Consider the following 27243-nt stretch of genomic DNA (forward strand, 5'->3'; position numbering starts at 1 on the left):
ATAATTAACAGGTTATGGTGTGATCTGCAGTGTTTAACTTGAAAATAATACTGGAATATTTTCATACATTTTGGCATAAGCTATGTCTTGTTTTTTATTGTTCATATTTCTGTCACATCTTGTTTAGGTGACAGTGGTGTTTGTGAAATCGTGCCATGTGTAAGACTTGTGGGCCAGATGCTGTGACTGGCGCTGTACGAACAGGATAATCATATGGACAATTTAGGATCTTGGAAGATGTGAGGAAAAGATATTTGTTAGTTGAAATAAAATACCTTTTCTGACCAACAAATGAGACCATTTATTATCCTGAGCAAACACAAAATTGCACACTATGGGAAATCTAGAGACACCAATTCATCAAAATACATGTGTTATGACTGCTGGAGGAAACTCACTCAGCACCCCACATCCATTGCAGCATTCGAACCCACAATCCTGGAGGTGTGTATCAACACCCTTTACCTTAAAAACTGCTAAACCATCACAGTCCCAGTATGGTGCTGATCCTGCAGTCATCCATCCATCCACCCACTAACTGCTAATCCTGGTCTGGGTCCCTGAGGAACCCAGCGACTGACGCAGGCAGCGCCGGGCTGGGGGTCATATTGGTGAAATTACTGTCTGCTGTTTATTTTCTGATTAAATGTGCACCATGAAACATTTAAATTTGTAGCCAGGGTGTGGTTATTACCAGTAACTACATACCTGACTTCCCAGCATAGGGTGAGGCAGATTGTAAATTGACCAGAAGCTGAAAAAAAACACATTAATAACTACTTTTGCTGATTGTAACTTGGAGGATTACACCCAGGAAAATAAACACTGCAGGGTAGATTTGTGTCCCAGGTGCTCTTTGGCTTCACTGATAAACTGGGTCTTTTGGCCGGACGCCGCTTGGTTTGTGCCGTGATGCCAGGCTGCAGGTGGGCTGGGACCTTGTCCTGCTTCCATGTCAGCTGGTAAGGCTGGTGGGGAGGATCACATGATGAAATGAAGCCTTCATGCACAATGGCCTTTACAGCAGATAGTAAAAGTTACTGCATAAACAGATTTAAATGATTCATGCATTGCTGGATTACCTGCTATCTAAGGAAAAAGTAACTGCACTAAGCAAAGGTGTCACCACATTTTGTTATACTCTTTGATGTGTTTGAGTTTTACATATTTATTTCACCATTTTATTTCTTATAAATGTACAAATTGTTCTGTTTCACCTGTTGTTTTGTACCGTTTTACTTGCTGTGTACGTATTTGTTGTACAGACTTATCTATCTAATTTACATGTTTATTCAAATTTTAGATTTGTTGTGCTGATTCACATGTTGGTTATACCGTTATCCTCCATCTTCTGATTTGTGTTCTAATGAAGTTAAACAGAAATATATGTATGTTCTGGGAATTTTTTTATGTTGATCTGTTTTTTTGAAGGAGTCATTCAACCAAATTGTATCCATATGGCTGCCTCATCTTCATTTAAATAATTATAATTAAGAATTACGATTATTATATAACAATATATGAAGGACAGTGTAAGATATTTCGTGTTTATTTTTAAAAATTGAAATAATCCAATCTTGTGTTTGTGTCGGTCACATCACTACAGCTGAGGTCTGGATTTCACACCTACTGTGCCAAACTGAGCACAACTTGCCCAGGGTGTTCAGCACCCTTCTTCCACTCCCTGCCCTTGGTGAAGTAATTGACCCAGTTAATTTAGTTGCCAAAGTTGGATCAAGGTAAGTTGGAAGTCCTGCTGTAATACAGGCCCTGGTTGTTGTTTTCATTCCACTCTTGAATCTCCACAAAAATTTCCAAAAGTCTTTTTTTTTTGACCCACCTGAAACAATTTGGTTTAATTATGTGACTACATTTGTTTTTGAATAGAAAAAGCACACATATTTGTTTCAATAACAAAGATTTAATTCTTACCAATATACACACAGTGAGAGTGATGCTGTTTTAGGATAATACTGCTCTCCCAGAATCCTTTTGGACCACAAATGGCGAACTGAGCGTGCTCAGACCCCACCAATGTGGCAGAAGCATTTCCGCACACTGGTAGTTAGAGAGCCTAGCCTGTGCAGGAATGATTCCGTCAGACTGATGGGGGTGAGTGGCAGAAGGCGATGGGGGGTCTCGGTTAGGCTCTGAGAAGGTCACTTGGTGAGAGACTTCACCAGCCGGAGTTCATCCACTGGCTTCCACTGCTGGTTGATGGTGATGAGCTGTGGATCAAGTCAAAATACTGAGCTGGCATGTGTAGGAACCAGGGGGTGACATGTACCCTCGAGTAACTAAAACAGACCTTCATATTTAAATTATGTTTGCCCCCCCCCCCCACCATAACAAACTCTCTCCTATACCACGGTACACCACCATTATCAGGAAAAAGAGAGAGCTGCTGAAGACCACCCCGGAGAATACCTTCTGGGGTCTGGAAGGATCCAGCTTCTCCCACGGCTCTGGGTTTCTGGTCTTATTAAGGCTGCAGATGCATTGGAAGCCACAGTTAGTGCTCGTCTCTGCTCGGCCCAGGCAAGATCAGCGCGCTTATCGAATGAAACCGCGTCACACAGGCAAACACCCCCCAGCATCCTGACGCCAGCTGATAAGCTAACGAGTATTAAATTAAGACATACTGCTCCATTAAAGTATACAAACAGGCTTCTTCTGAGCCTTACTGGAACAGCACAGCGAGGCTGGACAGTACCACAGAGTTTATACACAAACGAGAACAGAAAGGCACAAAATAAGAACACGGCAAAGAAAAAAAGAGAACGACGCTCACATTACATCTGGTTTGGTCAGCAGGAAGTAGATGGAGGCAGTGGTGGCCCCTGCAGCCGCAAAGGCCGTGAAGCCGATCAGCGGGATCAGCTGGGGGACAGAGATTCACATGAGCGGCAGGAAGCAGGCGCACGTGACAACAGCACGACCGACTGAAGCGATGCCTTTATTGTCATCGCTCAAGGTGCAAAGAAATTAGGAAGCTATCCTTAAAGAATGGAAAAAGCCAGGAAGGACACCGATACAGAAAAAAAGTAAGATGAAAAGAATATAAAACAAACAATATAAGCAGAATAAACAAAAAAGGATATAAATAAGCAAATGGAATATAAAAGGAGTATAAAGAATACAGATTTAAATGACGTAAAAAATAAATGGAAAAAAATAGAAAACGTCAGACAAAAAGATTACAATGGCTCAACATCAGACTTACTTCCTTCTTTTTCCTCAGCATTTGAAAAAATCCAGACATTGTTATGAATTTTCTGAAACCTGGAAAAAAGTCATAATTCATTCATTCATGTCAGTAATTCATGTTCTCAGAAGTTAAAGGATTAACTCCTATATAAATTCATAAATGATGGCATGTCATATATGACATGCAAACAACAGAAATCGAGAAAATACAGCATTACACCTGCAATAAAAAAACACCTTTACACCTGCAAAATACATCGACAGGTTAATCTGAGGTCGCCTCTGTTCTGTCTTTATGTCATACTCATGAAGCACCCACCTCGATGAATTAAACTCAGAGATCTTCCGCCTGGACCTCAGTAAGTCAGAGCCGGAGAGATTGACGGCTTGTATTGAGCGGCACGAGATGGGAAACACCAAGGTAACGCACGGGCTGTTCCCCGTGGTAGGATTTCTAATGCGCTTTTCCGAGTGTCACGCGTGACCCCTAGTGGCCTCTATGATAACAGGCCCGCAGAAAATATTAAATATTTCAAGCCAAACATCTTCTCTCGGCTCTAACCTGATCAACGTCTGCGAAATTAATCGCCTGTCGCAGTGTACAAACCGTTTAAGACAGTACATATATCATTAATATTATGTATAACTGTTGCCATTTTGTTGTTTTACAGTACTGTTGGAATGTTATTTTGTTTTTAGGTTAATTTGATGGGAACAGAGTCTTACTGGCTTACTTTATGGTCATTCATGAATTGCCTTCATAAAGGAAAAAGCAGCAACTGCCGGACTTATTTGTCGCGCTGGATCTTGGCTTTGTCTTGCTGATGAAATTTGGCCTTAGGCGGGAAATAGTTGTGGACCTCTATTATAGAAAATATTAAATTTAATTTCTGTAGGGTTTACAATTATCCTTAATTAAGAAGGCGCTCCTCTTCCAAGTTAGTCAGACTACATTCTTTTCATAATTTGAGATGTTGGCTAAAATGCAACGTTTTTGTTCTGCATAAGTAGATAATAAGCGTCAATGAACCTTAAATCAGATTGTGGACGCAGTGGATACGGTGTCCTTGATACAATAATACTATTAAAATAATAAACGCTTGGCAGACCCAAACACAAAGACGACTTTAATTAAGCGGGGGCGCTCTTTATTATAGTCCTTATACATGACGGGGGCATGGACACACGCGACAAAAATGCAACAGGACAGAAGCATTTACAGTGACACAGGGGCATGCCGGGAAATGCTAATCTCACCGGCCTTTTAGCAGATGATGGTCTATCACCATCGACAGATAACCGCCCAAAACTAATTTAATATGGACGGGGAGTTAAATAATTAAGCATTTGCTTTAACTTATCAAAACATGCCCCATTCTAACTATCTTTTTGTAGCTTAAAGGTAGGTAGGGCTTTTAGTCAGTATATGGCACACGGAAGCACGTGCACAATACCGCTTGCTGGTATAACGGTCATGTTTGGCGCGCGAATGCTTGTATGTCGGTGTTTATAAACGTTGCCTGAGAATGTAGTGTTTCTGGTTTATCATTTTGCTGAGCTGCCCCAACACTTTTGATGTGGCTAATTTTAGGTTTATAATGGAATAATATAGATTTCTTCCGTGAGAGTCTGAAAGCGTGAGTGTCACGTCAGATGTGCGACAGTTGGCAGATTAAACAGATTTTCACCTATCGCTGATGGGTCTGGATCTCCCGCCTATCGCGGAAGTTACGTTCCAGACCCATCAGCTATAGGTGAAAATCCGCGATATAGAAAGGCCATATACATAAACTTTTTTTTATAGTTTAAGCCTTAAAATACCACTCCCACATGCTTTAAACACATGTGAACTTATTAAAACGCACTTTGTAAACACATATGATATGTGGATGTTGGGCTAAGGATATGAGTGACATAAAATATGAGAATTTCTGGTATCATTCGAATGTTTCTAGTAATGCATCGTGTTGGTCTTAAATTTTTACTCATAATGGTCTTAAAATGTCTTAAAAAGGTCTTAAATTTAACTTACTGAAACCTGCAAGAACCCTGACTAAAGCTAGCTCATAATATCATGAACATCTCCAGAAAATTTGGTCTTTGGTTTTTAAGTTGTTGCTGAGATATCTTGACATAAAGGTAGCGTCACATGGTTTCATATCACTAATGGGCCTTTTTAATGGCAGCCAACTGACATGAAATAGCATAACAAGCACAGGTGTGATAACATTAATGAAGGTTACAAATATGCTACACTGAAATTTAAGGAAAGCTTCATTAATGTCACTGCAGACACGTACTTGCAATACTACTGAAAAGGCCGACATGGCTAATAAACATGGCTAATAAATGCCCTGCATTCATCAGAGGTGAGTGAGGTGTGCAAATCGGTCCAGTGTAAGTGCACACTGAGGGAATCACTTCACTTTGCAAGCAGCAAAGGTTATATCATGGCTGCATATGATGATAAGTGGTGCCCACTTTATTAGCTACACCTGGCTAGTACCGAGTAGTGCCCACTTTATTAGCTATACCTGGCTAGTACCGAGTAGTGCCCACTTTATTAGCTATACCTGGCTAGTACCGGGTAGTGCCCACTTTATTAGCTACGCCTGGCTAGTACCGGGTAGTGCCCACTTTATTAGCTACGCCTGGCTAGTACCGGGTAGTGCCCACTTTATTAGCTACGCCTGGCTAGTACCGGGTAGTGCCCACTTTATTAGCTACGCCTGGCTAGTACCGGGTAGTGCCCACTTTATTAGCTATACCTGGCTAGTACCGGGTAGTGCCCACTTTATTAGCTACGCCTGGCTAGTACCGGGTAGTGCCCACTTTATTAGCTATACCTGGCTAGTACCGAGTAGTGCCCACTTTATTAGCTACGCCTGGCTAGTACCGGGTAGTGCCCACTTTATTAGCTATACCTGGCTAGTACCGGGTAGTGCCCACTTTATTAGCTACGCCTGGCTAGTACCGGGTAGTGCCCACTTTATTAGCTACGCCTGGCTAGTACCGGGTAGTGCCCACTTTATTAGCTACGCCTGGCTAGTACCGGGTAGTGCCCACTTTATTAGCTACGCCTGGCTAGTACCGGGTAGTGCCCACTTTATTAGCTATACCTGGCTAGTACCGAGTAGTGCCCACTTTATTAGCTACGCCTGGCTAGTACCGGGTAGTGCCCACTTTATTAGCTATACCTGGCTAGTACCGAGTAGTGCCCACTTTATTAGCTACGCCTGGCTAGTACCGGGTAGTGCCCACTTTATTAGCTATACCTGGCTAGTACCGGGTAGTGCCCACTTTATTAGCTACGCCTGGCTAGTACCGGGTAGTGCCCACTTTATTAGCTACGCCTGGCTAGTACCGGGTAGTGCCCACTTTATTAGCTATACCTGGCTAGTACCGAGTAGTGCCCACTTTATTAGCTACGCCTGGCTAGTACCGGGTAGTGCCCACTTTATTAGCTACGCCTGGCTAGTACCGGGTAGTGCCCATCTTATTAGCTATACCTAGCTAATACCTGGTAGGACCCACTTTATTAGCTATACCTTGGTAGTACCGGGTAAGACCCACTTTATTAGCTACACCTAGCTAGTACTGGATAGTGCGCATTCTATTAGCTATACCTAGCTAGTACCGGGTAGTTCCCACTTTTGCCTCCAGTTCCACTTTATGGGTAAGTGAGCTATGCATTCCGAGAAGCCTTTCTGCACACCACTGTTACACTGAGCTGTTATTCTGTACCTGGGGCTTCCCTCTTTGCTTTAATGAGTCTGCCATTCTCCTCAGAACCTTCTCATTAACAAGGTGTTTTTGCACACACATGGATTTCTATTTGTTCACCACATCATTCTCTGTAAATTCTAGACACACCAGGCAGTGTCCGTCTCTGAGATGCTGCAGCTTTTGCATCTGGCACCAGCATCTAGCACCACATTCAAAATAGTCTGTGGCCCGTGCTGGAGATAGTAGTGGGCAGAGTAATTCAGAGAATTCAGGTTACTTCACTTCTGCCGGTGTGCATGCTTCGACACTTTTATTAATTTGCTTTGTTTTGATTTTATTTTTTTTAATCCAGACCTGCATACACACACACACACGTACGTGTTGAAGAACCTGCAGGCTGGATTGTGTAGGAGCCCAATTCTTCTGATGCTGAGTGATGAGGAAGACACCCCCCCCCCATTTGCCTTGATGTACAGAGGTGTGGTAGCCTCATTTCCTGGAAATGATTCCTTTGAACCCTTCCCCCCCCCCCTCCAAGAACATGAGTGTCTTATGGTAAAGAGTTAAATATGTTTACAGGAAGTGGCTTTAGGCAGGGATGGTTTCCACGGACAGTTAGATTTGAGGTTTTTGATGCTTACAGGTAACAACATCTCATGTCCCGATAATGTTTACTTGTTTTACTACAAAACGTTCCTTCTGTGTGCTCTTTGGAGACTTGGAAACCAGTCATTAGTTTTTCCATCTTTCATCTGCTTTGTGTTGTGACTTTGCAGAGGCTGTGTGACACCCCTGAGGCAGATGAAGTTTGCCGGGTTGAGGGTGGGGGTTACAGGGAGAACCCTACACCCCTCGCTAATGAATGAGACATCAAGGAAAGGGTAAGGTCGCACTGTAGATACTCTGTTGAAAGACACTGTGGACAGTGAGGCAGAGCTGAGCTGAGGCTGGTGCTTTTATCATTTCAGGGATAAGCGGCCATCTTGAATTTTGGCACCTATGTGTTATGTCTGTATTTCTCTACCATATCCTTCTGTGTTGGTACGGTCTGGTAAAAAAAAAAGGTGACAGAAAAAAAGACCAGACACATTTTAGTTTAATGGCTGATGAGGGTTTTTGTGGAACAAAGCACTTCTCTGACAATGAACGCCTATAGCAGACATTACCCTTTAGAGTGGTCTACAAGGTTAAAATATCCCTGTGGACCTGCACCCTAATAGCAGACTGGTTAACTCTGAAGAGAGAACTGGCTGTATACTGCACATTGTGACGTTTTAGGTGGAAAAGTGTGGAGAGAAACAGGATGATAGTTGGTCTGGTGGGATGAGTAGAGAGGCCTTTCTTAAGTGGTTTGAGGCAGAATCAGAAGGAATGCAGTTTATGGGCAGGGTGCTGTTGAACTGGAAGGTGATAAATGTAGGGATGTCAAGCTCTCTTTTTGGATAATTGGAGAAAAGAAGCGCTCATGGTGGAATGAGTTTGCTAGATCAACAAGCAGTGGAGATGAAAGGTCGAAGTCAAAGACGACTGAAGTGGGAGGATGTTTGCTTAGGTGCTGCTGAATGTTTGGTGTCAGGAGTTTCCACTTTAACAGAAACACTGATATTTACAACCTCTGGCAAATTAGCTGGCAGATAGCTGAGGATTATGACAGCAAAAAATACTTGTCGGTGGATGGCAATTGCTGCTGAGTCACTTTGAAGCCAGTTGTTGAGGTCTTCAGCATCACTTCAACCAGGAAAGTATACTGGCAGCCAGGGTTGGGGCCATTCCGGAAAGCATTGATCAATTCCAGTCCAAATCAGGAAATGGAACTGGAGTTGGGATTAGAAAAAAAACTACGGGGAACAGAATTGGAGTTGAATTTGAAGTTCCAACTCCAGTTCCATTTCCTGATTTGGACTGGAATTGATCAATGCTTTCCGGAATGGCCCCAACCCTGCTGGCAGCACCGTGGATACTCTTTAACACCTTAACGTCAATGCTTAAAGACTCTATTGGGCGAAGGCTGAACTACATCAGTCGCAGTAATTGATCGCAGAGAACCTTTTGACCACTAGAGGGACACATTTTTCTGTTCGAAATCTTTCTCTCCTCAAGCTATTCTGCTAATGCAGAAACCAATTGTGAATGTATTAAAAACATCTGTAGTAAAAGTTGTGAATTTAATTTTGCTTATGCACACTCATTTGTTTTGATGTGCTGCAGTTTATCTGCGCATAGTGCGTAGTCCAACGTCAGTTTATTTATTTTTTTCAAGAAAAACACAATTGTTTCTTTTCTCTCAGATGCAAAGGTCTGGGCAGAGAAACCCCTGAATGTATTGATGTAGACCCTGAGAATATACCAGCTGGACCTCAGGACACTTAGGGAATATAGCGCGCCTGATCATTCTTTTCTTGTCTTTAATAAAATTTTGGAGAGTGCAACAGCACACAGCTGGTAACTGAGTGACAGAACCATGACGGCGAGGACAGCTGAGGTTGCCTTGTGTCTAACAGCAAGGATCCATTTAAGGCATAATAAAAAACAGAAAGATACACTTGCCTTGAGGTCATGCTGTCTCACTGAGGAGGCTTTAATCAGCTGGCTGGCGGCACAGCGAAATGACTAACAGCCGATATCTGACCTCCGGGAAACAGCCAAACAAGCCTGATGTCGTCACTCACATGAATACAGAAGCACACAAGTGATCCTTTTTTAAATTATTATAGTTAAATACGTGCTTTTAATGCCTGTAGGTAACAATGCCATGCTTTTATAATGTTTATAAGGTTTTTGTGGAAACATATCCTCGCAATTTGATATCAATCATTGATTATTTCCCTCTCCGTGTCTACTGTGTGTTGTGCTTTTGCAGTGGTGGTCCTTTGCCCATGGGACAGAGATGGTCTGTCAAAGGGCAGGTAGGGTGGTCCTTTGCCCATGGGACAGAGATGGTCTGTCAAAGGGCAGGGAGGGTGGTCCTTTGCCCATGGGACAGAGATGGTCTGTCAAAGGGCAGGGAGGGTGGTCCTTTGCCCATGGGACAGAGGTGATCTGTCAAAGGGCAGGGAGGGTGGTCCTTTGCCCATGGGACATAGGTGGTCTGTCAAAGGGCAGGGTGGGGTGATCCTTTGGTCATGGAACAGAGGTGGTCTGTGAAAAGGTAGGGTATGGTGGTCCTTTGCCCATTGGACAGAGGCGGTCTGTCAAAGGGCAGGGTGAAGGTGGCTGACTGGGAATATGCCAGGAAACCAAGGCAGTTCTTCCACACTAACGGTAGCCTCTTTGTCACAAGTGTGCAGCAGCAGCTCCAAATGAGAGGGCGTGCCTCGCAAGCACACTTTGAAGTTACACACAAGAGCTTAAAATGAGACAAAAAGGGTAAAATATTAACAAAAAAACAGTCACAGAGAGGCTAAACACATGTGACGGCGCACTACTGAAGGAAGCCAGAGGAGCAGGGACTAAGTGCACAATGTGCATAGGTCATGGTGTTACAATAAGCAGCCATCGTCTGCAGAGTGGAAAGTGAGTGTGTATGTTTCAGTTTGAGCTCCACTGACTATGGCTGCCATTTGTTACCCAGCTGAAATTCACACTCTTGAGAACCCGATGACACAAAAGGTGAGAGAGAGGGATGTTAAAATTAGCTGATGTCATCCACTGGATCTCTGAAAGGAGGTTCAACATAAGATCCTGATGCCGTTTGTAAGGCAGAGGTCACTTTTGACCGCCCCTGACCTCCTGATTAAAAATAAAAAAGGCTGAGTGGATTAGAAATTGCGGGTTATTTACTGCAACACATACTGATACCACAAACTTAATCCCCAAAGCCAGATGTTTTTGGGTTAATGTAAAACAGGAACGTTGTGTCACTAAACGTCAAACATAATAGTACATTATTAATGAAACGTGAGCCAGGAAACGTAGAATGCTAGCTGCACACATTATTGCGTGCAGTTCTGCACTAGAAACAGACAAATGTTGCATATAGCCTTGCGCCATAATTGCTCTCTGTCTACAAAAAATATCAGTGGCAATGCATTGATATGCATTGACTGTTATTTTCCAAGTAACTCAAAGCTCAATGATTTTCTGTTTTTGTGAAAATGTTTTTTTAAGTAATGCTTAGCTTTGCAAACACTGTTGATATACCACTGATCCATCTACTGTTGGTTTTGCTTAGTTAATGTTAAAGATGTACTTTTATCTTACAGAACACTCTGTTCCAGGTGTTTTGATTTTTTTTGTAAATCGTTACATTTTTAGCCTAGCTAACAGGACAGGCTCCAGAGGATGAGGAGTGAAGGAAAAACAGCAAGTGAATGCCCTGTATGTATGTGAGACCTCTTTCTGGACAGCTGGATAAGCATCCCAGGAGGCCACCTCGTGAAAGTAGGGTCAGCCAATCCCTAGAACAATTGAGGTTAAGGGCTATGCTGAAGGGCCCAATGGTTGGATCATTCTGCCGATCATGGGATTTGAGCCAGCAACCCACAGAGCTGCCCCCCCAAAACAATTTTTTTTTTGGTCAGTTTTGATGTTTTTATACTTATTCTAAAATGTAGAGAACTATACAAACAGACCTTTCTGTGGGTGGGTGTGTCCAGACTTGTACTGGTACTGTATGCTTGATAAAAAGTTGACCCACTGACCCGTGTGTAGTGGAAAGAAGCTGGTGTATCACCATCGCAGGCTGTGTTTCAGCCTCTCACACACTTGCCTAACCGAGGTCTGTTTTACGAGCCGCTTTGCCGTGTTCTTAACGAGGGCAGTGCATCCCACATGACAGACCTTTTGTGGTTATCCCGGTGTTCCGGATGCTTCACAGACCTCCCTCTTGTTTGGCCAGTGACGTCATAGAAGATGATCCGTTTTCCAAAACAATTGCTGGTGGTTTGCTTTGTGTTGTGGCACGCTATCCCCCAGCTCTCAGCTTCACATTGAGGTGTTGCTGTATGAAATAGAGTATGTCCATGGAGCATTTGGTTTGCTCAGCAAAAAAGCTGCAGGTTTGAAAGTATCAGTTGCCTTATCTTCTGTAGGTCATTCTTGTCTTGGGACAGACCCCAAGCTTTTACAAGTTGACAAGTGCCATTATACATTTCAAATTCCATGGCTGGCCTTAACTTGAATGAATGCATGATTGTCCTACACCTGATTTAATGATTGAACTTGAGAGTTTCCTGCTGTTGCAGTCAAATTATACCCCCTGTATGGGGCATACATATGGTTTTACGACCGGTCTGATACACTCAAAAAGTATTTGACAGATAAAATTTTGCAGACACATCATATGGAGGAAGGTCTAGGACTGAGCAAATTTTGTGATAAATCACTCCAATGCTGCTTAGTGACAGCAGAAGGAAGGATGACAACAGAAGACACTTGATCTTATGAACATGATAACTCAAAAAATACTTGATGGATCTTATTACCACTCCAGAAAACATTATATGGATGAAGATCTACACCTGATTTAATTTTGACACAAATCACTCCAAAATGGAAGAAGCATAGCTAGGTGGCCGCAAAGGAAGGAAAGGGGGACTGTAAAAGACAGCAACTCTAAAATTGTGTGATGGATCCTTTTCAGAATTCACAGGAGCATTGTATAGGTGATGATCTGGGACAAAGAGCAAATGAAAAAATGTCACTTAGTGTTGGCACATGAGAGGACAGCCACAGAAGCAGATCTGGTGAAGCTGATTACATCAAGACAAGTCATCCAGAGTTAGGCTTTTATTCGAGGTCTTTTTGGAGAGGTGGGGAGATTGTGTAGGGGGGGCTAGAGATTGTAGTGGTCAGGTTTAGATGGGGGGGTGACAGGGCCATACGGGGAATACATTGTTATTGCTCCGGAAACGTCTAGTCTGGTTTATGTCAAAAAGGATCATAGTTATTCCTGCAACACTGTTATATCAACATCCAAGAGGTCCTTCTGAAGCTGCAACTGCCTCATGCTCAGTTGGTTGTAATCCAGTAGTTCTGGCTTTGTCTCACAATAAAACTTTCAGAATTTCAGATGCACGTTGAATAGATTTACTGTATCTTTGTTCCAGCATGGTGATTGTAAGTGGCAAACGTCATCAATCTGTTATACCCTCACTGATGTGTTATACCCTCCAGAATGGGCAGGTACTTCTCATCCTTTTGCTGGCTTGTGTTTTGTGGTCTAATTCCAGGTTTTCTCAACAGATGCAGCAGCCTAAGGTTAAAAATTAAACAAATCCAGCACTGCTGATTGATCTGTCAGCACAAACAAATGTAAGATGGACTATACAGATGGATGCTTGGGAACGACCCCACTGCTGGCAGCCCTCATGTTTTAAGTAAGTTATCTGGCTGTGGCTCCTTCCTACTGAGTACACAGCTGAGTGGGCAGGCAAACTATTTTAACTGTGGATCAGGGTAAAGAGGTCCATCAAACCAGTGACCTTCTGATCGCAGATGCGGAGGCCTAACCCACTGATCGTCCCAAGGCCCCTGTACAGGAATGTGGAATTAGACATTACTGAGCCATGTGCAGCATCTCGTGCACACTCTTTTTTTCAGACATTGAGAGTCTTGTTTTTGTTCTCCTGTGGTCTTTTAATTCTAAAATGTGTCACGCAAATGAAATGACAAGATAAGTGTTTGAAAAGTGCTTGTTTAGAGGAACTGGTATATGGATGGGATCCATGCTCGAGTTGCAGTTTACCTAAACCAGCAGCGTGTGACCCGAGAAGCTGGTGTGTCATCGTGACACTGAATAATCAGTAAGGACAGGGTCACTTTGGTTATATATTTGAATTTAGCAATTACATTAATGTGCTTTGGTTTATTGTGCTGGTACAAAAGCCTTTGAGCCTGCTTTCTCAGCTTATGTTTTATACCTTTGAATGAAAAGAGGTGAGTAGTTATCAGTCAAGAAATTTTTAGCAACAGCCTTGCCCATTTGCTTTCATTGGCCATTATCTCCAAAAGAACGACAGGACACTGCCATCAATGGATCAAATAACTTTAATAATTTAGGTTAGAATGGAAGTAACAAGCCCAGAGTAAGGGCTGAACATAAACACCGTGTGATAAGCCACCAAGGTCATATGGGTCCTGCAGAGCCCCTCAGGGACACCACGACCTCTTGCGAGAGACAAAGTGGGACCGCCTCTGCTGTGGACATCCAAAAAGCCAGTGCATGGCGGTCCTGGTTGGTACCAGATAACCACGCTCCAGGGTGAATCAGCATGCCTTGTTAAAGTTCACATCTGCTTTGCATTTAGTTTTTGCTGCAGAGTTGTTCCCCATATACCATAACAGAGCAGGTCAGATGACTCTGGGGTTTTCTCTAATGATGATCACAATCGAGTTGCCTAGTTAAAAACTCCCGACTTTCGTGAGCTGGGATTGCCACGGGGAGCAGGGGACCCGGGGTGTCTTTAAGATGCTTTTTATTTGTAAAGAAAGGCAAGAGTTTCACAGTGAAGAGGGTCAGAGGAAAGGGGATGGGGGTTCCCCTTCAGGACAGAGGTGTGCGTGGCGCGGCGCGATGAGGGAACACCTTGCCTCCGAGCAGTGTGTGTGGTTGGGATGCGGTCCAGATGAGTTCCCCCTGTGTCTCTTGTTGGGCCACACTGACCAAACATCTGCCCTAACTCACTTTTGTGGGTTTGCTGCATTTATTATAAAAGTCCTGGAAAGCACAGAGGTTAAATAGGATAAATAGGAAAAAATACAATTTTAAATGTTTCAATGAGTTACTGTGGTTTAGGGTTTCTTTGTCTTCCTGTTCTAGCAAACTTATTTCTAGCTGATTATTTATGGTCTCTCTGCTGGAAGAAGTTGTCACTGTGTAACTTTCACCAGAAACTTAACACACTGATGAAGCCATTTACTATAGGATCAGAGTCGCTACTGATAGCTATTATAAAGAATACTGTAGTGGTTTTGAAATGAACAACGAAAGCTGATAATGACTTAGTAAAGGCATTCATTTTTATGGTTTTCACTCTCTGTTAGGGTGCTGGAGTCTCATATGGGACTGCTTGACACACAATCAGCCAGAGAAAATTTGCCCCGCTGAACAAATTCTGATGGGGGGGGGGGGGGGGGGACACCCCCACACTGCTCAGCATGATTTACCGTGGGCCTTGAGGTTGGGGGGGTGGGCAAGGTGATTTTGTCAGGGGGCCCAGAATTAGCTACGCACCTGCCCCAGATACTCTATGCCAGTGCTTCCCAACCCGGTCCTCGGGGACCCACAGACATTTTTGCTCCCTCTTATCTCCCTGCCAGACACTTCACATTATTGTTCCCTCAACACCAACGGTCAGCGTCCCCTCAGATGATGGCGCCCTAGGCGGCCGCCTATGCCATCCAGTGGGTTGACTGCTATTTGGTATAAACTTATAATTTGTTCCATTGTATGGATTCTCTGTTATTTGTAATGTAAGGAAATAACACATGTAATCAACATACATTTTTTTAAGCATATGAAAGTTCAAGTATATCTTCAAGCTCTAGTGACTTTGCCGTGCTGTTATATATGGAGTCATGAAACTTGTGAACCATCCATACTCTGTAGCTGCAGTCATCTATGGATAAATCATGCTGAAATTAGTTGTCTGTGTGCTAATGGAGACTATTGTCATTTTCAGACAGCTTCCTTTCTGAGGTTGGGTTCAGTTTGCCAATAATGACGCGGCAGTAATTTGAAACCAGTACCCACATTTAGCAGTGGTCTATGTGACAGATGTCATGGTGTGTTTCTATGTGAGCCCTTGTTACCATGGTAATGCAGTGCATCATTGCCTCCCCCCACCCAGTTTTTGTTTTGACTATAGTATGAAACAGCTTGCATATGATCAAAACCACATTCTGACAAAATGAAAGTCATCACCAACACATGGCTCTAAAAGCACAAGTTTGGATAAATATGATCAAACAGTGATGGATCACAAATAATTATAATCACAGTGAGTAACTGAGAAAATCCTGTCATGTACATTGACCCTGCAGATTCCACCTCAATGGCTTAGTCGTCTCGAGCTCCAGTTAGAAGTAGGGATTTTTAAAATGATCAATACACAGTTGTTCAATGCAATTTTTCATGCATCAACCAGCTTTGTTAAATTGCCCCACTCAGTGTTATGGGCAAATAATCTACTGCCAGTGAAATGTTGACCATTAAGATCTGGTACAAGGGGAATTTTGGACCAATTTCAAGTAGCATCAGGACAATGTATATTCTGGATGTAAAAATGTAAATGACATAGATAGCTTGTAGGGGTAGAGGCTGAGTTATGAGTTTAAAGAGTATGGTAGAGATTCAGGGTTTGAAGGACTTTAGATTTAGTGCAACGTTTCTTCATCCGGCTGTTAGATGGAACTGGCTGTGAGCATCTGTGCTCAAGATAGTACCAATAACCCAACTTCATTTAAATACGCATTTGTGTTCCCCTTAATACTCCTGCATTGCTGGTTTACTCCGGTATAGTTCTGACACATGAGGATGCAAGTCAGGATTGTTTACATTTTAATGCCTGTTGTAACTACTCTGTCACGTCAGATTAAAACCCTGTTACTACTGAAACATCGGGGTGTTTTAATGAGGTCTTTCCTCTCAGTTTCAGGCCTTTTTTTGTGATGGGTCCATCCTAATTGGATCCAGCAAGCTGGACTGTTGAATTTTTCCTCTGACTTCTTAGAATTTGAAAAATGATACTGAAAAATAAGCATGAGTATAATTTCTGGATAATTAATCAGTAATTTTACTGATTAACGAGCAGCGGTCAGTGTCTTGTCTCTTCACAAACTCACAACAGTTTGTCCAGGCTTCACAACTTAACGGTACAGGGAAGAAAACATCTTCAGGTTCACTTTCATACATATATTAATACAATATTGACGATGGTTGTTCATTAATATATACAATTACATATATTATGGAAAACAATTTCAGAGATTCAGAGAAAACATGGTTCTAACATGTCTAAATGTGCAGAAAGCCCAATCTGACCTCCAGCATAGTGTGACAGTGGCAGGCCATACAGTTTGTTCCTTTTATTTACAACCTGACAGTTTTCTAATGTAACAGGATCTAGGGAAGTCAAGACTCCCTCAAATGTAGTTGCAAAATGCCCAGAGAATTACAGACCACTCTTTTAGCTAGTAAATTATTTTAAATTAATCACTAAACACCTTGTAACACAGTAGTGAATGAATAGTACATTTTGGATATAAACTTAACTTGGGTCAGCAGCAAACACTTTAACATTAAAATTAAACAGCTATTAGAAAAATGCAAATAACACACTGACGATGTAAAAACAAAATAATTTAAAGTCATTTGACTGGGTTAATTACTGTATCAATAATGATTAATAGACATGTTATTACCTGTTTGACAGTGGTTTTGTGCTGTCCCATGACTACATTGGACATTTAGAAGACATTCAACATGGACCCATTAGAACTGTACCCCTCTTTACCTCTGGGGGCAGCAGTGAGACTGAATGAGACCTTCACTCCACAATTGGTTCCCCTTTGCACTTCAAAGGTATGAAATGAGACGAGATGTTCTCCTTGCGTGTCTTCCGGCCCTTCAGAGGCCTCCCCTTTTGTGACAGTGCCAGGAACATCTGTTTACCGTTCTGTCTCGTCCACTTCATTGAAGAGTATGCGTTGAAGTAGTTTTCTAGGAAAATCTCTTTGAAGTTGCAGCTTTCGCTGTAGATCTTCTGCAGGGTGAAATTAGAGGGTTTTAGGACAGTGTATCACTAATGCTAAGTTCACACTATACGATTTTGTCCCAAGATCGGAGACAAAACAGTGTTTGATCCCCGCTAGCAAATCAGCACTGGATTGCTATATGTGAACTGTTCAAAGACGTGACTGGACAGAGTTGCAGATGCCCGTCAGATATCTAGCGGGCTAAATATCTGCTGGACCTGTTGGAAACTCCAAATCCTGTAGTGTGAAAAGTGTTGTGACCCAGGGTGAGGGGAAACACAGGAAATGTGTTTAAAAAGGTGTAAAAAGGTGTTCAGGGAAGAGGTATTCAATAAAAGATTATGATCACGGTTATTTGTGGCTTGATATATAATACATTACATATACATGCTGGGTCACTAAAGACCCAAGATATATACAGTAATAGCGTTTCCTGAAGCATGTACATGGGTTGATATGTCACACATTTGTAAATGTAGATCATATGTTACCATTTAATTAAAGTGTTTTAACAATTTATAGTGCGTTGACACTGTGCTACATACTGTGATTTTGCTGTGTCACCTCTTGCGTGTGTTTTTATGACAAAACGCAGTTTGGAGACCACACAGACTAATCGAGATTCCCCCTGGTGAAAGACCTTGTAGTGTGTGACCTCCTGTCATTGACCAATCATGTAGCGTATATAACTACGATGACTTCAAGACTCCCGATTACAAGATAACAACTTGTGAAGTGCAAACAGTACAGCGATCTGACGGCTTTGAAAGCCACGTAGTGTGAACTTAGCATTCAGTGATGTGCTGTGATGATGCATACGCAGGGCTTTGTGTTGGACATGCTGGCTTACCTTGCCCTGCAGCACTCCGGAGTGGCTCATGGATATGTAGTACTGGCTTTTCACCCCCTTGATGGCCAGCACCCCGCCCTCCGAGACGGTCCGAATTTCGAGAATACCTGCAAGCACATAAGCCAGCCCTCAGAATGTAGCGGGGGATGAGGCTCCAAAACCCAGAGGCCTGACTTTGGTCAGCTGTCGGACTCTCGAGAAAACACATGTGAAGTAGGCCGATCAAAGGCTTGGAGGAGCCCATCCCTCCTCCGACACCCCGAAAACTACGCTGAGCGTGGTGTCGCAGGTCATCAGTAGTTTTTCTTAAGACCCAGGGGTTGTTGTGCTTCGGACGAACAGGTGTTCAAACAGACAGGATTCCGGGAAGTGTTGGGGATTACTTATGATGTGTGAAGTGACACTGTGCTTGTTAGAAATGACAGCTGCAATCATGGGTAGAGTCACCAACCAGCTTCAAGACCTCAGCATAATTACCCCAGAGCAATACTGGAAAACAAAGCAATAAAACAGCGAAAATAACTTCCTTAGCAAGGCGTTGAAGACCATGGTGCGTGCTGTGTCTTTACTGCGTACTGCGTCTTTGGGAAAGTTGTGGGGTGAAATAATCACTTGTGCAACATTCCACCTTAACAACCCCATCATAAATCATGCTGGTCATAAATTGCCCCCCTCCCTCAGCTCCCCTCTTATCATGCTCATCTGGAGAGCAAACATTGCTCATCTCTCTCCTCAACGTCTCCGACGTGGACCCCTTTCGCCAGTGCGCTTGTTCTCATGGTCATCTCAAACCCCAACCTTGCCGTTATCATACGGGATTAAAAACATTCTCTTAAAAGCCAGTATTCTCTTTCCGCCGAACGCCTCCATTTTATGGAGATCTATGAGACAACCACCCACCCGAATGTAACTCTTCATTACGGTTCGTCTCCGACTTTATCTCGTCTAAAAAAATGCTGAACTCGGAATAAGCGAGGTTAAGTAGTCAGTAATCATAATGATGTGCTTTTTTACTGACAATCTTGCTTTTAAGTGTAAATCTGTAATTCTCTTATAAAGCAGTTCAAATACCTAAATGGCCATGATTAAATGTGTTGTCATGTGCTGGCTGCACAAATACAGGAATTTTTGTTTACAGAGTTTGCAGTGTTTACACAGCTGGATATCATGCAGAATCTGTTCCAGTTCCCTGACTCAAGGGTACAACAGCACAGTCCTGTCTTGGAATAACATGTCACTTAGGTGCATGCTTTTGATTGCTACCCATTGGACGAAGAAGCTTCAGTGAATTATATATATAAAATAATCAGGAAAGAACCCCTCATTTTAATTTGACTATTTACTGTCTTAGAAAAATGGGCATGACATCACCCCACAGTTTTTGTTCTACACACTGTGTTTACAGGATTTGTGTTCCCCAAATCTTTCGAATCTTTTGAAGTTTAAACGTACAGTTTTTTTGAACACTTACGTATGGTTTTAATTTCTAAGCTGTTTGGCTACTATTCAAATATGAAATGAAGTTCATATTCCATTCGCCCAATGCAGGCATTTGGTAACCTTTCATTTCTAAGGGTAATTATTCTTGCGTATCTACAGATAGTCTCCCTGCTGCCCACGTTCCTCCTCGGACACGGAGGTGTATGTTTAATTTGGCGGTGAGTGTAGGCGGCGTCGAGATCTGGCAGAAGGAGGCACGATGGGAAAAGCCCATTAATTCTGAAGCCTTGGGCAGATTGCTCTGGTCTACAGATCTCCCTGCTTGAACATTGTAGAAGATTCTTCCCATAAAAAATAAACAAGTGTTGAGTTTTCTGCCCATCCAGTTAACACAGAAAAACATTCAAAGCAAACATCTAGGCCGGTTTTACTGCTGGTGGTAAAGGGGTTTTCTTTGAACGTGAAAAGGACCGGCTTTACTGCCTATTTATATATGAGAAATATCAGATTGCGTGAGATTTGTAAATACAAGAAAAAACAGATAGTAAATGTCCTAAACAATGGTCAGACACTCCATTAAGCCCGGACTAAAATGGTTTGCAGGATTGAAGGAGAGTTAGAGGTAAGGTTTCTGCATTATACAGTACAGCGCATACATTAGTAGTGCAGACCTATATGATTACGGCGCTCTCAATTAGGCCACATTTGTACACATTTGTTGTGACAGCTTTGTAAAGGAAAGGGATTTGTGCATAGAAAAAGAGGCCTTAAAGTTTACCTCTGCATAAATCCCTGTAAACATGATCCTTTTTATCAAAAAGCCTCTTAATGAGTGGTTGTTATACCACATCCTTTATCTCTCTGTCTTGGAAGAAGATGATTATCATGCCAGTGTTAAAATGACTTAACATGTAGCATTGGCAGCCGATCCACTCCAGGGAGTGTCCTTCCTGAGTAACCTTGTATCTGCTGCGGCCATGAAGCAGCCTGGCTATTCACGGGCCGTGCTGACCGATGTCCCCGGACAGGCAGCCAGAGAGGCCTCACGACAATTTTTTTTTCACAAATTGAAAGCAGTGGTCTGTTTTCCTTTTGGTCTCTCAAAAAGGCTCCTTAGAGATGTTCAGAAAGTGCCTTCAGATCCCACAGTAGGTCAGCTCCTGGTTTGATGGTGTTATTTGGAGTCATATCAGTAATGGAAAGTTTTAAGATTACACAGTGGCACCTGATTTGTTCTTGCAGCTGCTATCAATTTATTTTTCAACTGCGGGTATTAAGACGTGAATCATTTGTAATTGAAGACTCAGCACGCAAGGAGCTTATGCTGTCATGTTGGGGGTTATGGGACGGGAAACGCGATACCCAGCTGGTCTGTGACGACACTCAGTGACGGCCTGTTTCTCCCAGCATTACGTCAGCCCGTGCGCAGAAGCTCTGCCCATCGTATGTGCGGCCCAGACGCTGGCCAGGCTGATGCAGGCCGCAGAACCCCCTCCCCCACAGAACAGCATGTCTTAGTCCCAATCGGTGCCGGGGGCAGCTGATGATTCTAGCAGCCAAGGCATAGGAAAATTTACGGGAAGTGCAGAGGTGCAAAGACCACCTACTGGTTAGATGAAAATGAGATTTGAACATATTAAGTTCAATGAAATTAAATAAAGCTGTATTTAGTTATTAGTCATATTTATTGTTAGTCATATCGATGTGTAATGATAATTTATTGTCAGTGTATGTACCATATTTTTAACAAATTTATTTATGCGAATGAATGACTGAATGACTCGTTTGGCTGTCTCACCCCCCCCCCCCCCCCCCGAGAAAATCCTTGAGTTGCCTATCAGCCAAGGAGCCACAGGAACGTCTGCCTTTGTGCCCTGGATCCGTGTTTAGGGTGGGTCTGTGAGGCTCGTCTCCCTGGAAAGTTAGGGGGACTGGCTGGATCCGTGTTTAGGGTGGGTCTGCGAGGCTCGTCTCCCTGGAAAGTTAGGGGGACTGGCTGGATCCGTGTTTAGGGTGGGTCTGTGAGGCTCGTCTCCCTGGAAAGTTAGGGAGACTGGCTGGATCCGTGTTTAGGATGGGTCTGTGAGGCTCGTCTCCCTGGAAAGTTAGGGAGGCTGGACAGCTTTGTTTCCTGTTTAGTTTCTGTCTTTATTTTAATGTCAAAATAGTTTTTTGATCTGCTCTGAACATGTCCTCCTGCCCAAGTCTGTACCATAGATGCGGGACATTAGTCATTAAGCCTCCCTCATCCTGTTTTATAGACCTGTAGTCCTTGGAGGGGGAGGGACATGGGAGAGGCCTGCCCCCAGGCCAGCGTGTCACACACATACGCAGTGAAAGGTTTCCAGTAGGTGCATGGGCCCCGGTAATGATGTGGGAGAGGGAATGGGTTCAGGTCTGAGGGGTGCTTGGGGGGGGGGGGCAGCCCCGGTCCCTTTTGTCATCCTTCTGCATTGTCTGGTTCTATGCTACGGGTTTCACCCTGTCACACTACGAGGGGCCACCCCTTGGGGAGTGGAGGGGGTGGAGGCTGAACGTGGCGCGTGGGGAGCGAGCTGAACCTCTTACAACTGCAGTAAAATACAAAGCGGCACATTTCTTCTTTAATCGTTAAGCTTTGGGGAGAAGAGCCCACTCTGACATGGCAGGCCATCTCACTGGCCTGCAGCTCTGTGCGGCTCTGGGCCTTTGCGCCAGCCCTCCCCTGGCTGCACCAGCTTTTTAACCCCTGTGGCCCCAAAGACCTGCCGTACAGGTGGGCGGCAGCCTCTCACTGTCCGCAGGGGTGCCCTGATGGGGCGTAACGTGTCGAATACCCCGAGCTTCTTACCATAGGCTCTGGATCAGAACACTCGCGGGATCTGAACTTACTGATAATGGGATGATAGAAAAGATTCATGAAGCAGATTTTCCGCAAGATTTCCGAAGGGCTCGCCGTCTTAGTCACGTGTGTCCGTGCCCGGCAGCTCACATCTGGCCATATCGGATCTCTTGTCTCCTTGCCAGGTCTTACGCAAGCCTCTTTTTTTAAAATTTTGCCGAGCAGACACCTGGCTCTCACGCCAGCGTTCCTGACAGCTCACTCTCAGCGGCGTCACCCCCATTATCACTGCTGACCGGATGCTAAGGTCATTTGCACGGCGATCGGCCTTTTCCACTGACCAGGCTAATGCCGTTCCTAAGGGTTCAACAGCAGGTCGCTTAGATCTTCACTAAATCGAACTGCAGTAATCTGGAGCTGTTAGTATTGTAAAGGTAACCTACTGGGAGAGCGCTGCTCCCCCCCCCCTCCATTTTTGATCACACCATTTATCTCCTGCGTGCTGATATTTCACAGTGACCACATGATATTTCAGGGAGGTCCTCCTCCCCAGGCGAGGAGATAAACACCGTGCCAGTGTTTAACATCTTGATGTGGTTACAGGACCTAATGCCGAACTTCCCCCCCCCCCACCACTGCTGCTGTAACTTTTCAGAAATAGCAGGTGCCCGGCTTTCAAGGTGTTTAAGACAGCGTCCAGATAGCACGTCAGCGTAAATAATTAGGTCGACGGCTGGGAGTGTAAAACACTGTTTCCATGGAAACGGATGACCTTCCAGAGGTGTGCTCTCACGGTGACTATGATTTTCCCTGAAACCACGCATTTATAAATTATTCTTTTTCCGTTTTTTGTTTCAGATGCAAACAAAAATAGACTTGAAGTCATATCTTAACGCGGACTGCCGCTCTGTTTATTTTGGGCCTTTGTTTATGTTGCAGATGAATTATCTGCAGCCAGCAGGACACCTGTTTCTCCTTACTGTTGTCATGATGCACACACGGTTTTTCTTAAAGCTGATGGGAGCCCCATTCACTATGTGTTTTTGGAGCGTTGCACAACAACAACAAAGCTGAGAGACACCGTAGCAGAGACAGCGTCTCCATGCATTGTTTTTCCCAGAGTTCCAGAGTTTTTTTTTTTTTTTAAATGACACTCTTGACTGACAGCCTCAGAGCACGTGGAACGATTGAGTGAGGGAGACCGAGAGTACTCAGCAAGTACAGTGAGAGTGAATTAAACCAAAGCCGCACTTAATTCGGTCTGATCTCACGGAGTGAAACATTATTAATTTCCTAGAATGCATTATAGAGGGAAAATGAGCCAATTATTTCAGCCAAAGCACGACACATGGGCGAGATTTGCTCATATAAGCAGTCTGAAGTTGCTACGGGAGCATATGCACGCAAAGCCTTAAGCACAGAGCTGAGCGAGCGAGTTGTGAACGAGTCCGGCCTGCAAAGGGAGTACTCACTGTAGCAGTTGGTGGGGTCCTGTGTGCCGCCAATTCTGCCAGTGTCGTCCACCGTGAGGAACCACTGTGTCCGGCTGAAGAGCTGTCTAACCCGTACATCGCCCCCCTCCATGTAATCGTAGTTCCCGGTGTGACGCTCGTGTTGCGAGCAGTTCATGATGGTGGCCAACTCCACGGAGGTCCTCTCTGTGCTGGCCAGCCCCACGCTGCCCAGCAGCAGGACGAACTGCACGTACAGGCCAGACAGCACGCTGGGCAAGTTCCCTTTCCATGCGCTAAGCCATCCGCGCATTATCCTGCACGCGGGCGGCCGGGCCGCATGCTGGAAGCCGGCACGGAGCCCCAGGCCTCCTGCTCGTGATCACCGAGGCTCCTCGGCGCAAAGCGGCGGCAGCAGAGGAGTTCCCAGGAGAGCCGGCGTGCCGCGGCGTCCAGTCCTGCTCCTCCTGCGAAGGAGGTGCTCCTCAGGGATTCCTAACTTCCAGGCAGCAGGAGGAGAGTGAAGAAGAAACGAGTCACTGTGGGGCTTTATCAAGACCTTGGACCATCAGAGGACGTCATGCCATTTTTAAATTTTTTAATGACACCCCCGCCCCCCGGCTACCTGACGAGAGCAAAGTAAGTGAACTAACTGGTACCTCAGAGTGTAACCTTTGCTGAGTTCTTAACCCCTCTAACTAGTAACCCTAACCCTAGTAACCTTCACTGGACTGAGTTCTTAACCGCCCTCTGCTACTCAGTACCCCACAATCAAGCCTCCCACGCTCATAAATTTCACGGACAGATATGAGCAACAAATTGTTGGATGCAGAATGAAATATCCGTGTTTGAATTCAATTCGGATCCACTCACCTTACACTCGTGTTTTGTAAGGACAGCTAATTTGGCGACGACTCCAACGTTACTCTGCTCCCAGCCCACAGAAGTCCGGCACTGACCTCCCTCCCTGTCAGACGCTACACTCTCATCCCAGCTGGCTGCGTCTACTTTTCAGATGAGAGCCACATGTCGGCTAGGGCGACCCCGTGTGGCAGAGTGACAGCAAGCTCCCCGCGGGTGTGCTGGTGAGCACGCCTGGGTGATGTGCGCCTCCCTCCCCCCGTGCAGGACAGCCCCGTGGAGGGAGTGTGAAGTGAGGCAGGGCAGGCTGAGTGTGAAGGCTTGTCTGCGTCAGTGTGGAGAGACTCTCTTGGCCCCGGCGATGCTGGGTGTGTCCAGATGGGGGAGCTTCCCCTCTGACCTCACTACTGAGCAATTACGTCTCAGCCAGTCAGGGAGAAACCCTCCCCTGCAGGACCCCCCCCCCCCCCCCCCCCCCGGGGCTGTCCAGAGCTGCTGGGAGGAGGAGTGGCCGCGTCTGTCCTCGGCACTGCCCAGGATCGCTCTGCTGGCTGCCTCCGCATTGTGAGTGAGCACAAAGGGCCAGGAGAGGATCCCTCGACACATCAGCACATCTGTCAGCTCCGCAGACGGGCTCCTGCAAAGAAGCTTCGAGTCCCATGAAGTTATTGGTGGCCGGGGGTGGGGGGGGAAGTTGTAGGAACTTACCTGCGTGTTGTTCATTGAAAAATGAACAACAAATGATGTTTTACAAGCAGATCACAGAGACTGAAACGGCTGACAGTTTACAGTTTAGCTATAAAAAGAGTTTGTCTGAGACTGAAAAAGTTGCCCGGAGTGATGCTGGTCATGTTCAGCAGCCCCTGTTCCGAGGGGGCTTCCTTCCGTTGTGGAGAGAAACGCCCTCGCTGCATCATTCACACACAATGTTGTGAGGAAAAATGACATGAAGTTGCAGGTTCCTGACAGACCAGAGCCTTGGTCTGAACCTTGTTTCCCTGCTGAATCTGCAGGGTGGACAGACCATGAACTCACCTGAGAATGTGCACGTGCTATTTTAACTTATACAGTTATTGCCGATACAGTAAATATTTAGACAGAGGTGTCATTTATTTAAATTCTGTTATATATTCGTTCCTGGAAATTACTGGTGTGAGTGGAAGAACAAAAAGGGTTGCAATTTTTTGCACACAAGTAGAATCCTGCACAGGTCTGAGATGACCGTGTGACGGCTCGTTCTATGAGGAAATAGAACTTAGGGCATCTATCACAGTTATTTGTGTCTTGGGTATTTTTATTCTGTTGTTTGCCTACTGCAGTCCGGCGATATATTCCACTTGCCCGTTCCATGCTTTCTTGTGGTCTGATATATTCTTGCATATCTGAGCTAACATATAATATTACCTGGACCGTTCCCAGAGATGCCATGATTCGTAATCTTAGAAAAAGACATTTGAAAATCTGCTGTAGTACACTGCTGTAGTTACTACAGCAGTGTAGCAATATGACTTTTATGGGATGTGATCTTAGCTAGAATCCAGAGCCATTTCGAAATGTGTCATATTGTCAACAGTGTTGAAAGTTACTGTCTGGAATCTGAGATCCTCTTTACTATGTGGCTTTAATTTCTGCAAAAGATTATCAATCAGATTTTCACTCAAAGAGAAAGTAACAAATATGTTGAATTAAGAGTTTCCTTGAGTTGACTTTCCAGGAAACTACATTTTCACAGTGCAGAGAAACTTTTGGCTTAACTAGTGTTTGGTTACCTGAAACCGGTTGCAGGTTTAATGAACGGTCATACATATGCATGAATAAGAGCTGTTTAAAAGATCAAAAGCTTCTATTCAAAAAACATATTTGGGTAGGTTTATAATGAATGTTTGGAATCTTTAGAATTGCGTGCTGCCTTGTGTAACTGTGGTTCTTTTTACATTGTGATTTACACCGGTACTTATGGTGAAAAGAGATTCATTTGCAGTGCAATTCAGTAATATTTGACATGGATCTTAGCAGCAAACAGTTTAGGGTAGTTTGTCTCTTACCACACTGACAGCTACTGGCATTAGTATTATTTTGAAAAGGGTTATGCTCAAGACTGTGTGGTTTTTAGCGAACTTGTTAGCAGAATTAAATTTAGTACCTGCATACCCTGAATTGACAAATTATTTCAGTCAAAAAACAAAAACACA

The 27243-nt window shown here is 44.2% G+C and overlaps 2 protein-coding genes and 1 long non-coding RNA gene across 4 annotated transcripts; 1 reads left to right on the forward strand and 2 right to left on the reverse strand.

Moving 5' to 3' along the window:
• Positions 1 to 1901: 1901 nt before the first annotated feature.
• Positions 1902 to 4189, reverse strand: LOC111846667 (normal mucosa of esophagus-specific gene 1 protein). Its single transcript, XM_023817099.2, has 5 exons — positions 3527 to 4189; positions 3224 to 3282; positions 2792 to 2880; positions 2428 to 2488; positions 1902 to 2228 (listed from the first exon to the last, which is right to left on the reverse strand). Exons 2-5 carry the CDS (start codon positions 3260 to 3262, stop codon positions 2160 to 2162), a joined length of 258 nt encoding a protein of 85 aa, XP_023672867.1. The 5' UTR covers positions 3263 to 3282; positions 3527 to 4189; the 3' UTR covers positions 1902 to 2159.
• A 282-nt stretch (positions 4190 to 4471) lies between these two features.
• On the forward strand, positions 4472 to 9500 carry LOC111858530 (uncharacterized). The gene is made up of 4 exons (XR_011982243.1): positions 4472 to 4609; positions 7286 to 7411; positions 7710 to 7814; positions 7902 to 9500. It is a non-coding gene; the product is annotated as an uncharacterized lncRNA (long non-coding RNA).
• A 7143-nt stretch (positions 9501 to 16643) lies between these two features.
• LOC111846686 (fibroblast growth factor 7-like) lies at positions 16644 to 25468 on the reverse strand. Of its 2 annotated transcripts, none has more exons than XM_023817125.2 (4): positions 25064 to 25468; positions 24212 to 24685; positions 18479 to 18585; positions 16644 to 17636 (listed from the first exon to the last, which is right to left on the reverse strand). In XM_023817125.2, exons 2-4 carry the CDS (start codon positions 24501 to 24503, stop codon positions 17421 to 17423), a joined length of 615 nt encoding a protein of 204 aa, XP_023672893.1. In that variant the 5' UTR covers positions 24504 to 24685; positions 25064 to 25468; the 3' UTR covers positions 16644 to 17420. The 2 variants fall into 2 exon arrangements, with proteins under 2 accessions (XP_023672893.1, XP_023672892.1); XM_023817124.2 differs by having other exon boundaries at positions 24212 to 24689.
• Positions 25469 to 27243: the final 1775 nt, after the last annotated feature.

Source organism: Paramormyrops kingsleyae, chromosome 13 (assembly GCF_048594095.1).
Source record: "Paramormyrops kingsleyae isolate MSU_618 chromosome 13, PKINGS_0.4, whole genome shotgun sequence".
Lineage (NCBI taxonomy): Eukaryota > Metazoa > Chordata > Actinopteri > Osteoglossiformes > Mormyridae > Paramormyrops > Paramormyrops kingsleyae.

What these genes read in the sequence shown, in the direction of transcription:
- LOC111846686 (XM_023817125.2), bottom strand. Translation starts at nt 24,503, where the DNA reads ATGCGCGGATGGCTTAGCGCATGGAAAGGGAACTTGCCCAGCGTGCTG. An exon ending in GGACCCCACCAACTGCTACA is followed by an intron (nt 18,586 to 24,211) that starts GTGAGTACTCCC and finishes ATGTGCTTGCAG; the next exon opens with GTATTCTCGAAATTCGGACC. An exon ending in CCGGAGTGCTGCAGGGCAAG is followed by an intron (nt 17,637 to 18,478) that starts GTAAGCCAGCAT and finishes TTCACCCTGCAG; the next exon opens with AAGATCTACAGCGAAAGCTG.
- LOC111846667 (XM_023817099.2), bottom strand. Translation starts at nt 3,262, where the DNA reads ATGTCTGGATTTTTTCAAATGCTGAGGAAAAAGAAGGAA. An exon ending in TGCTGAGGAAAAAGAAGGAA is followed by an intron (nt 2,881 to 3,223) that starts GTAAGTCTGATG and finishes TCTGTCCCCCAG; the next exon opens with CTGATCCCGCTGATCGGCTT. An exon ending in ATCCTTCCAGACCCCAGAAG is followed by an intron (nt 2,229 to 2,427) that starts GTATTCTCCGGG and finishes CTTGATCCACAG; the next exon opens with CTCATCACCATCAACCAGCA.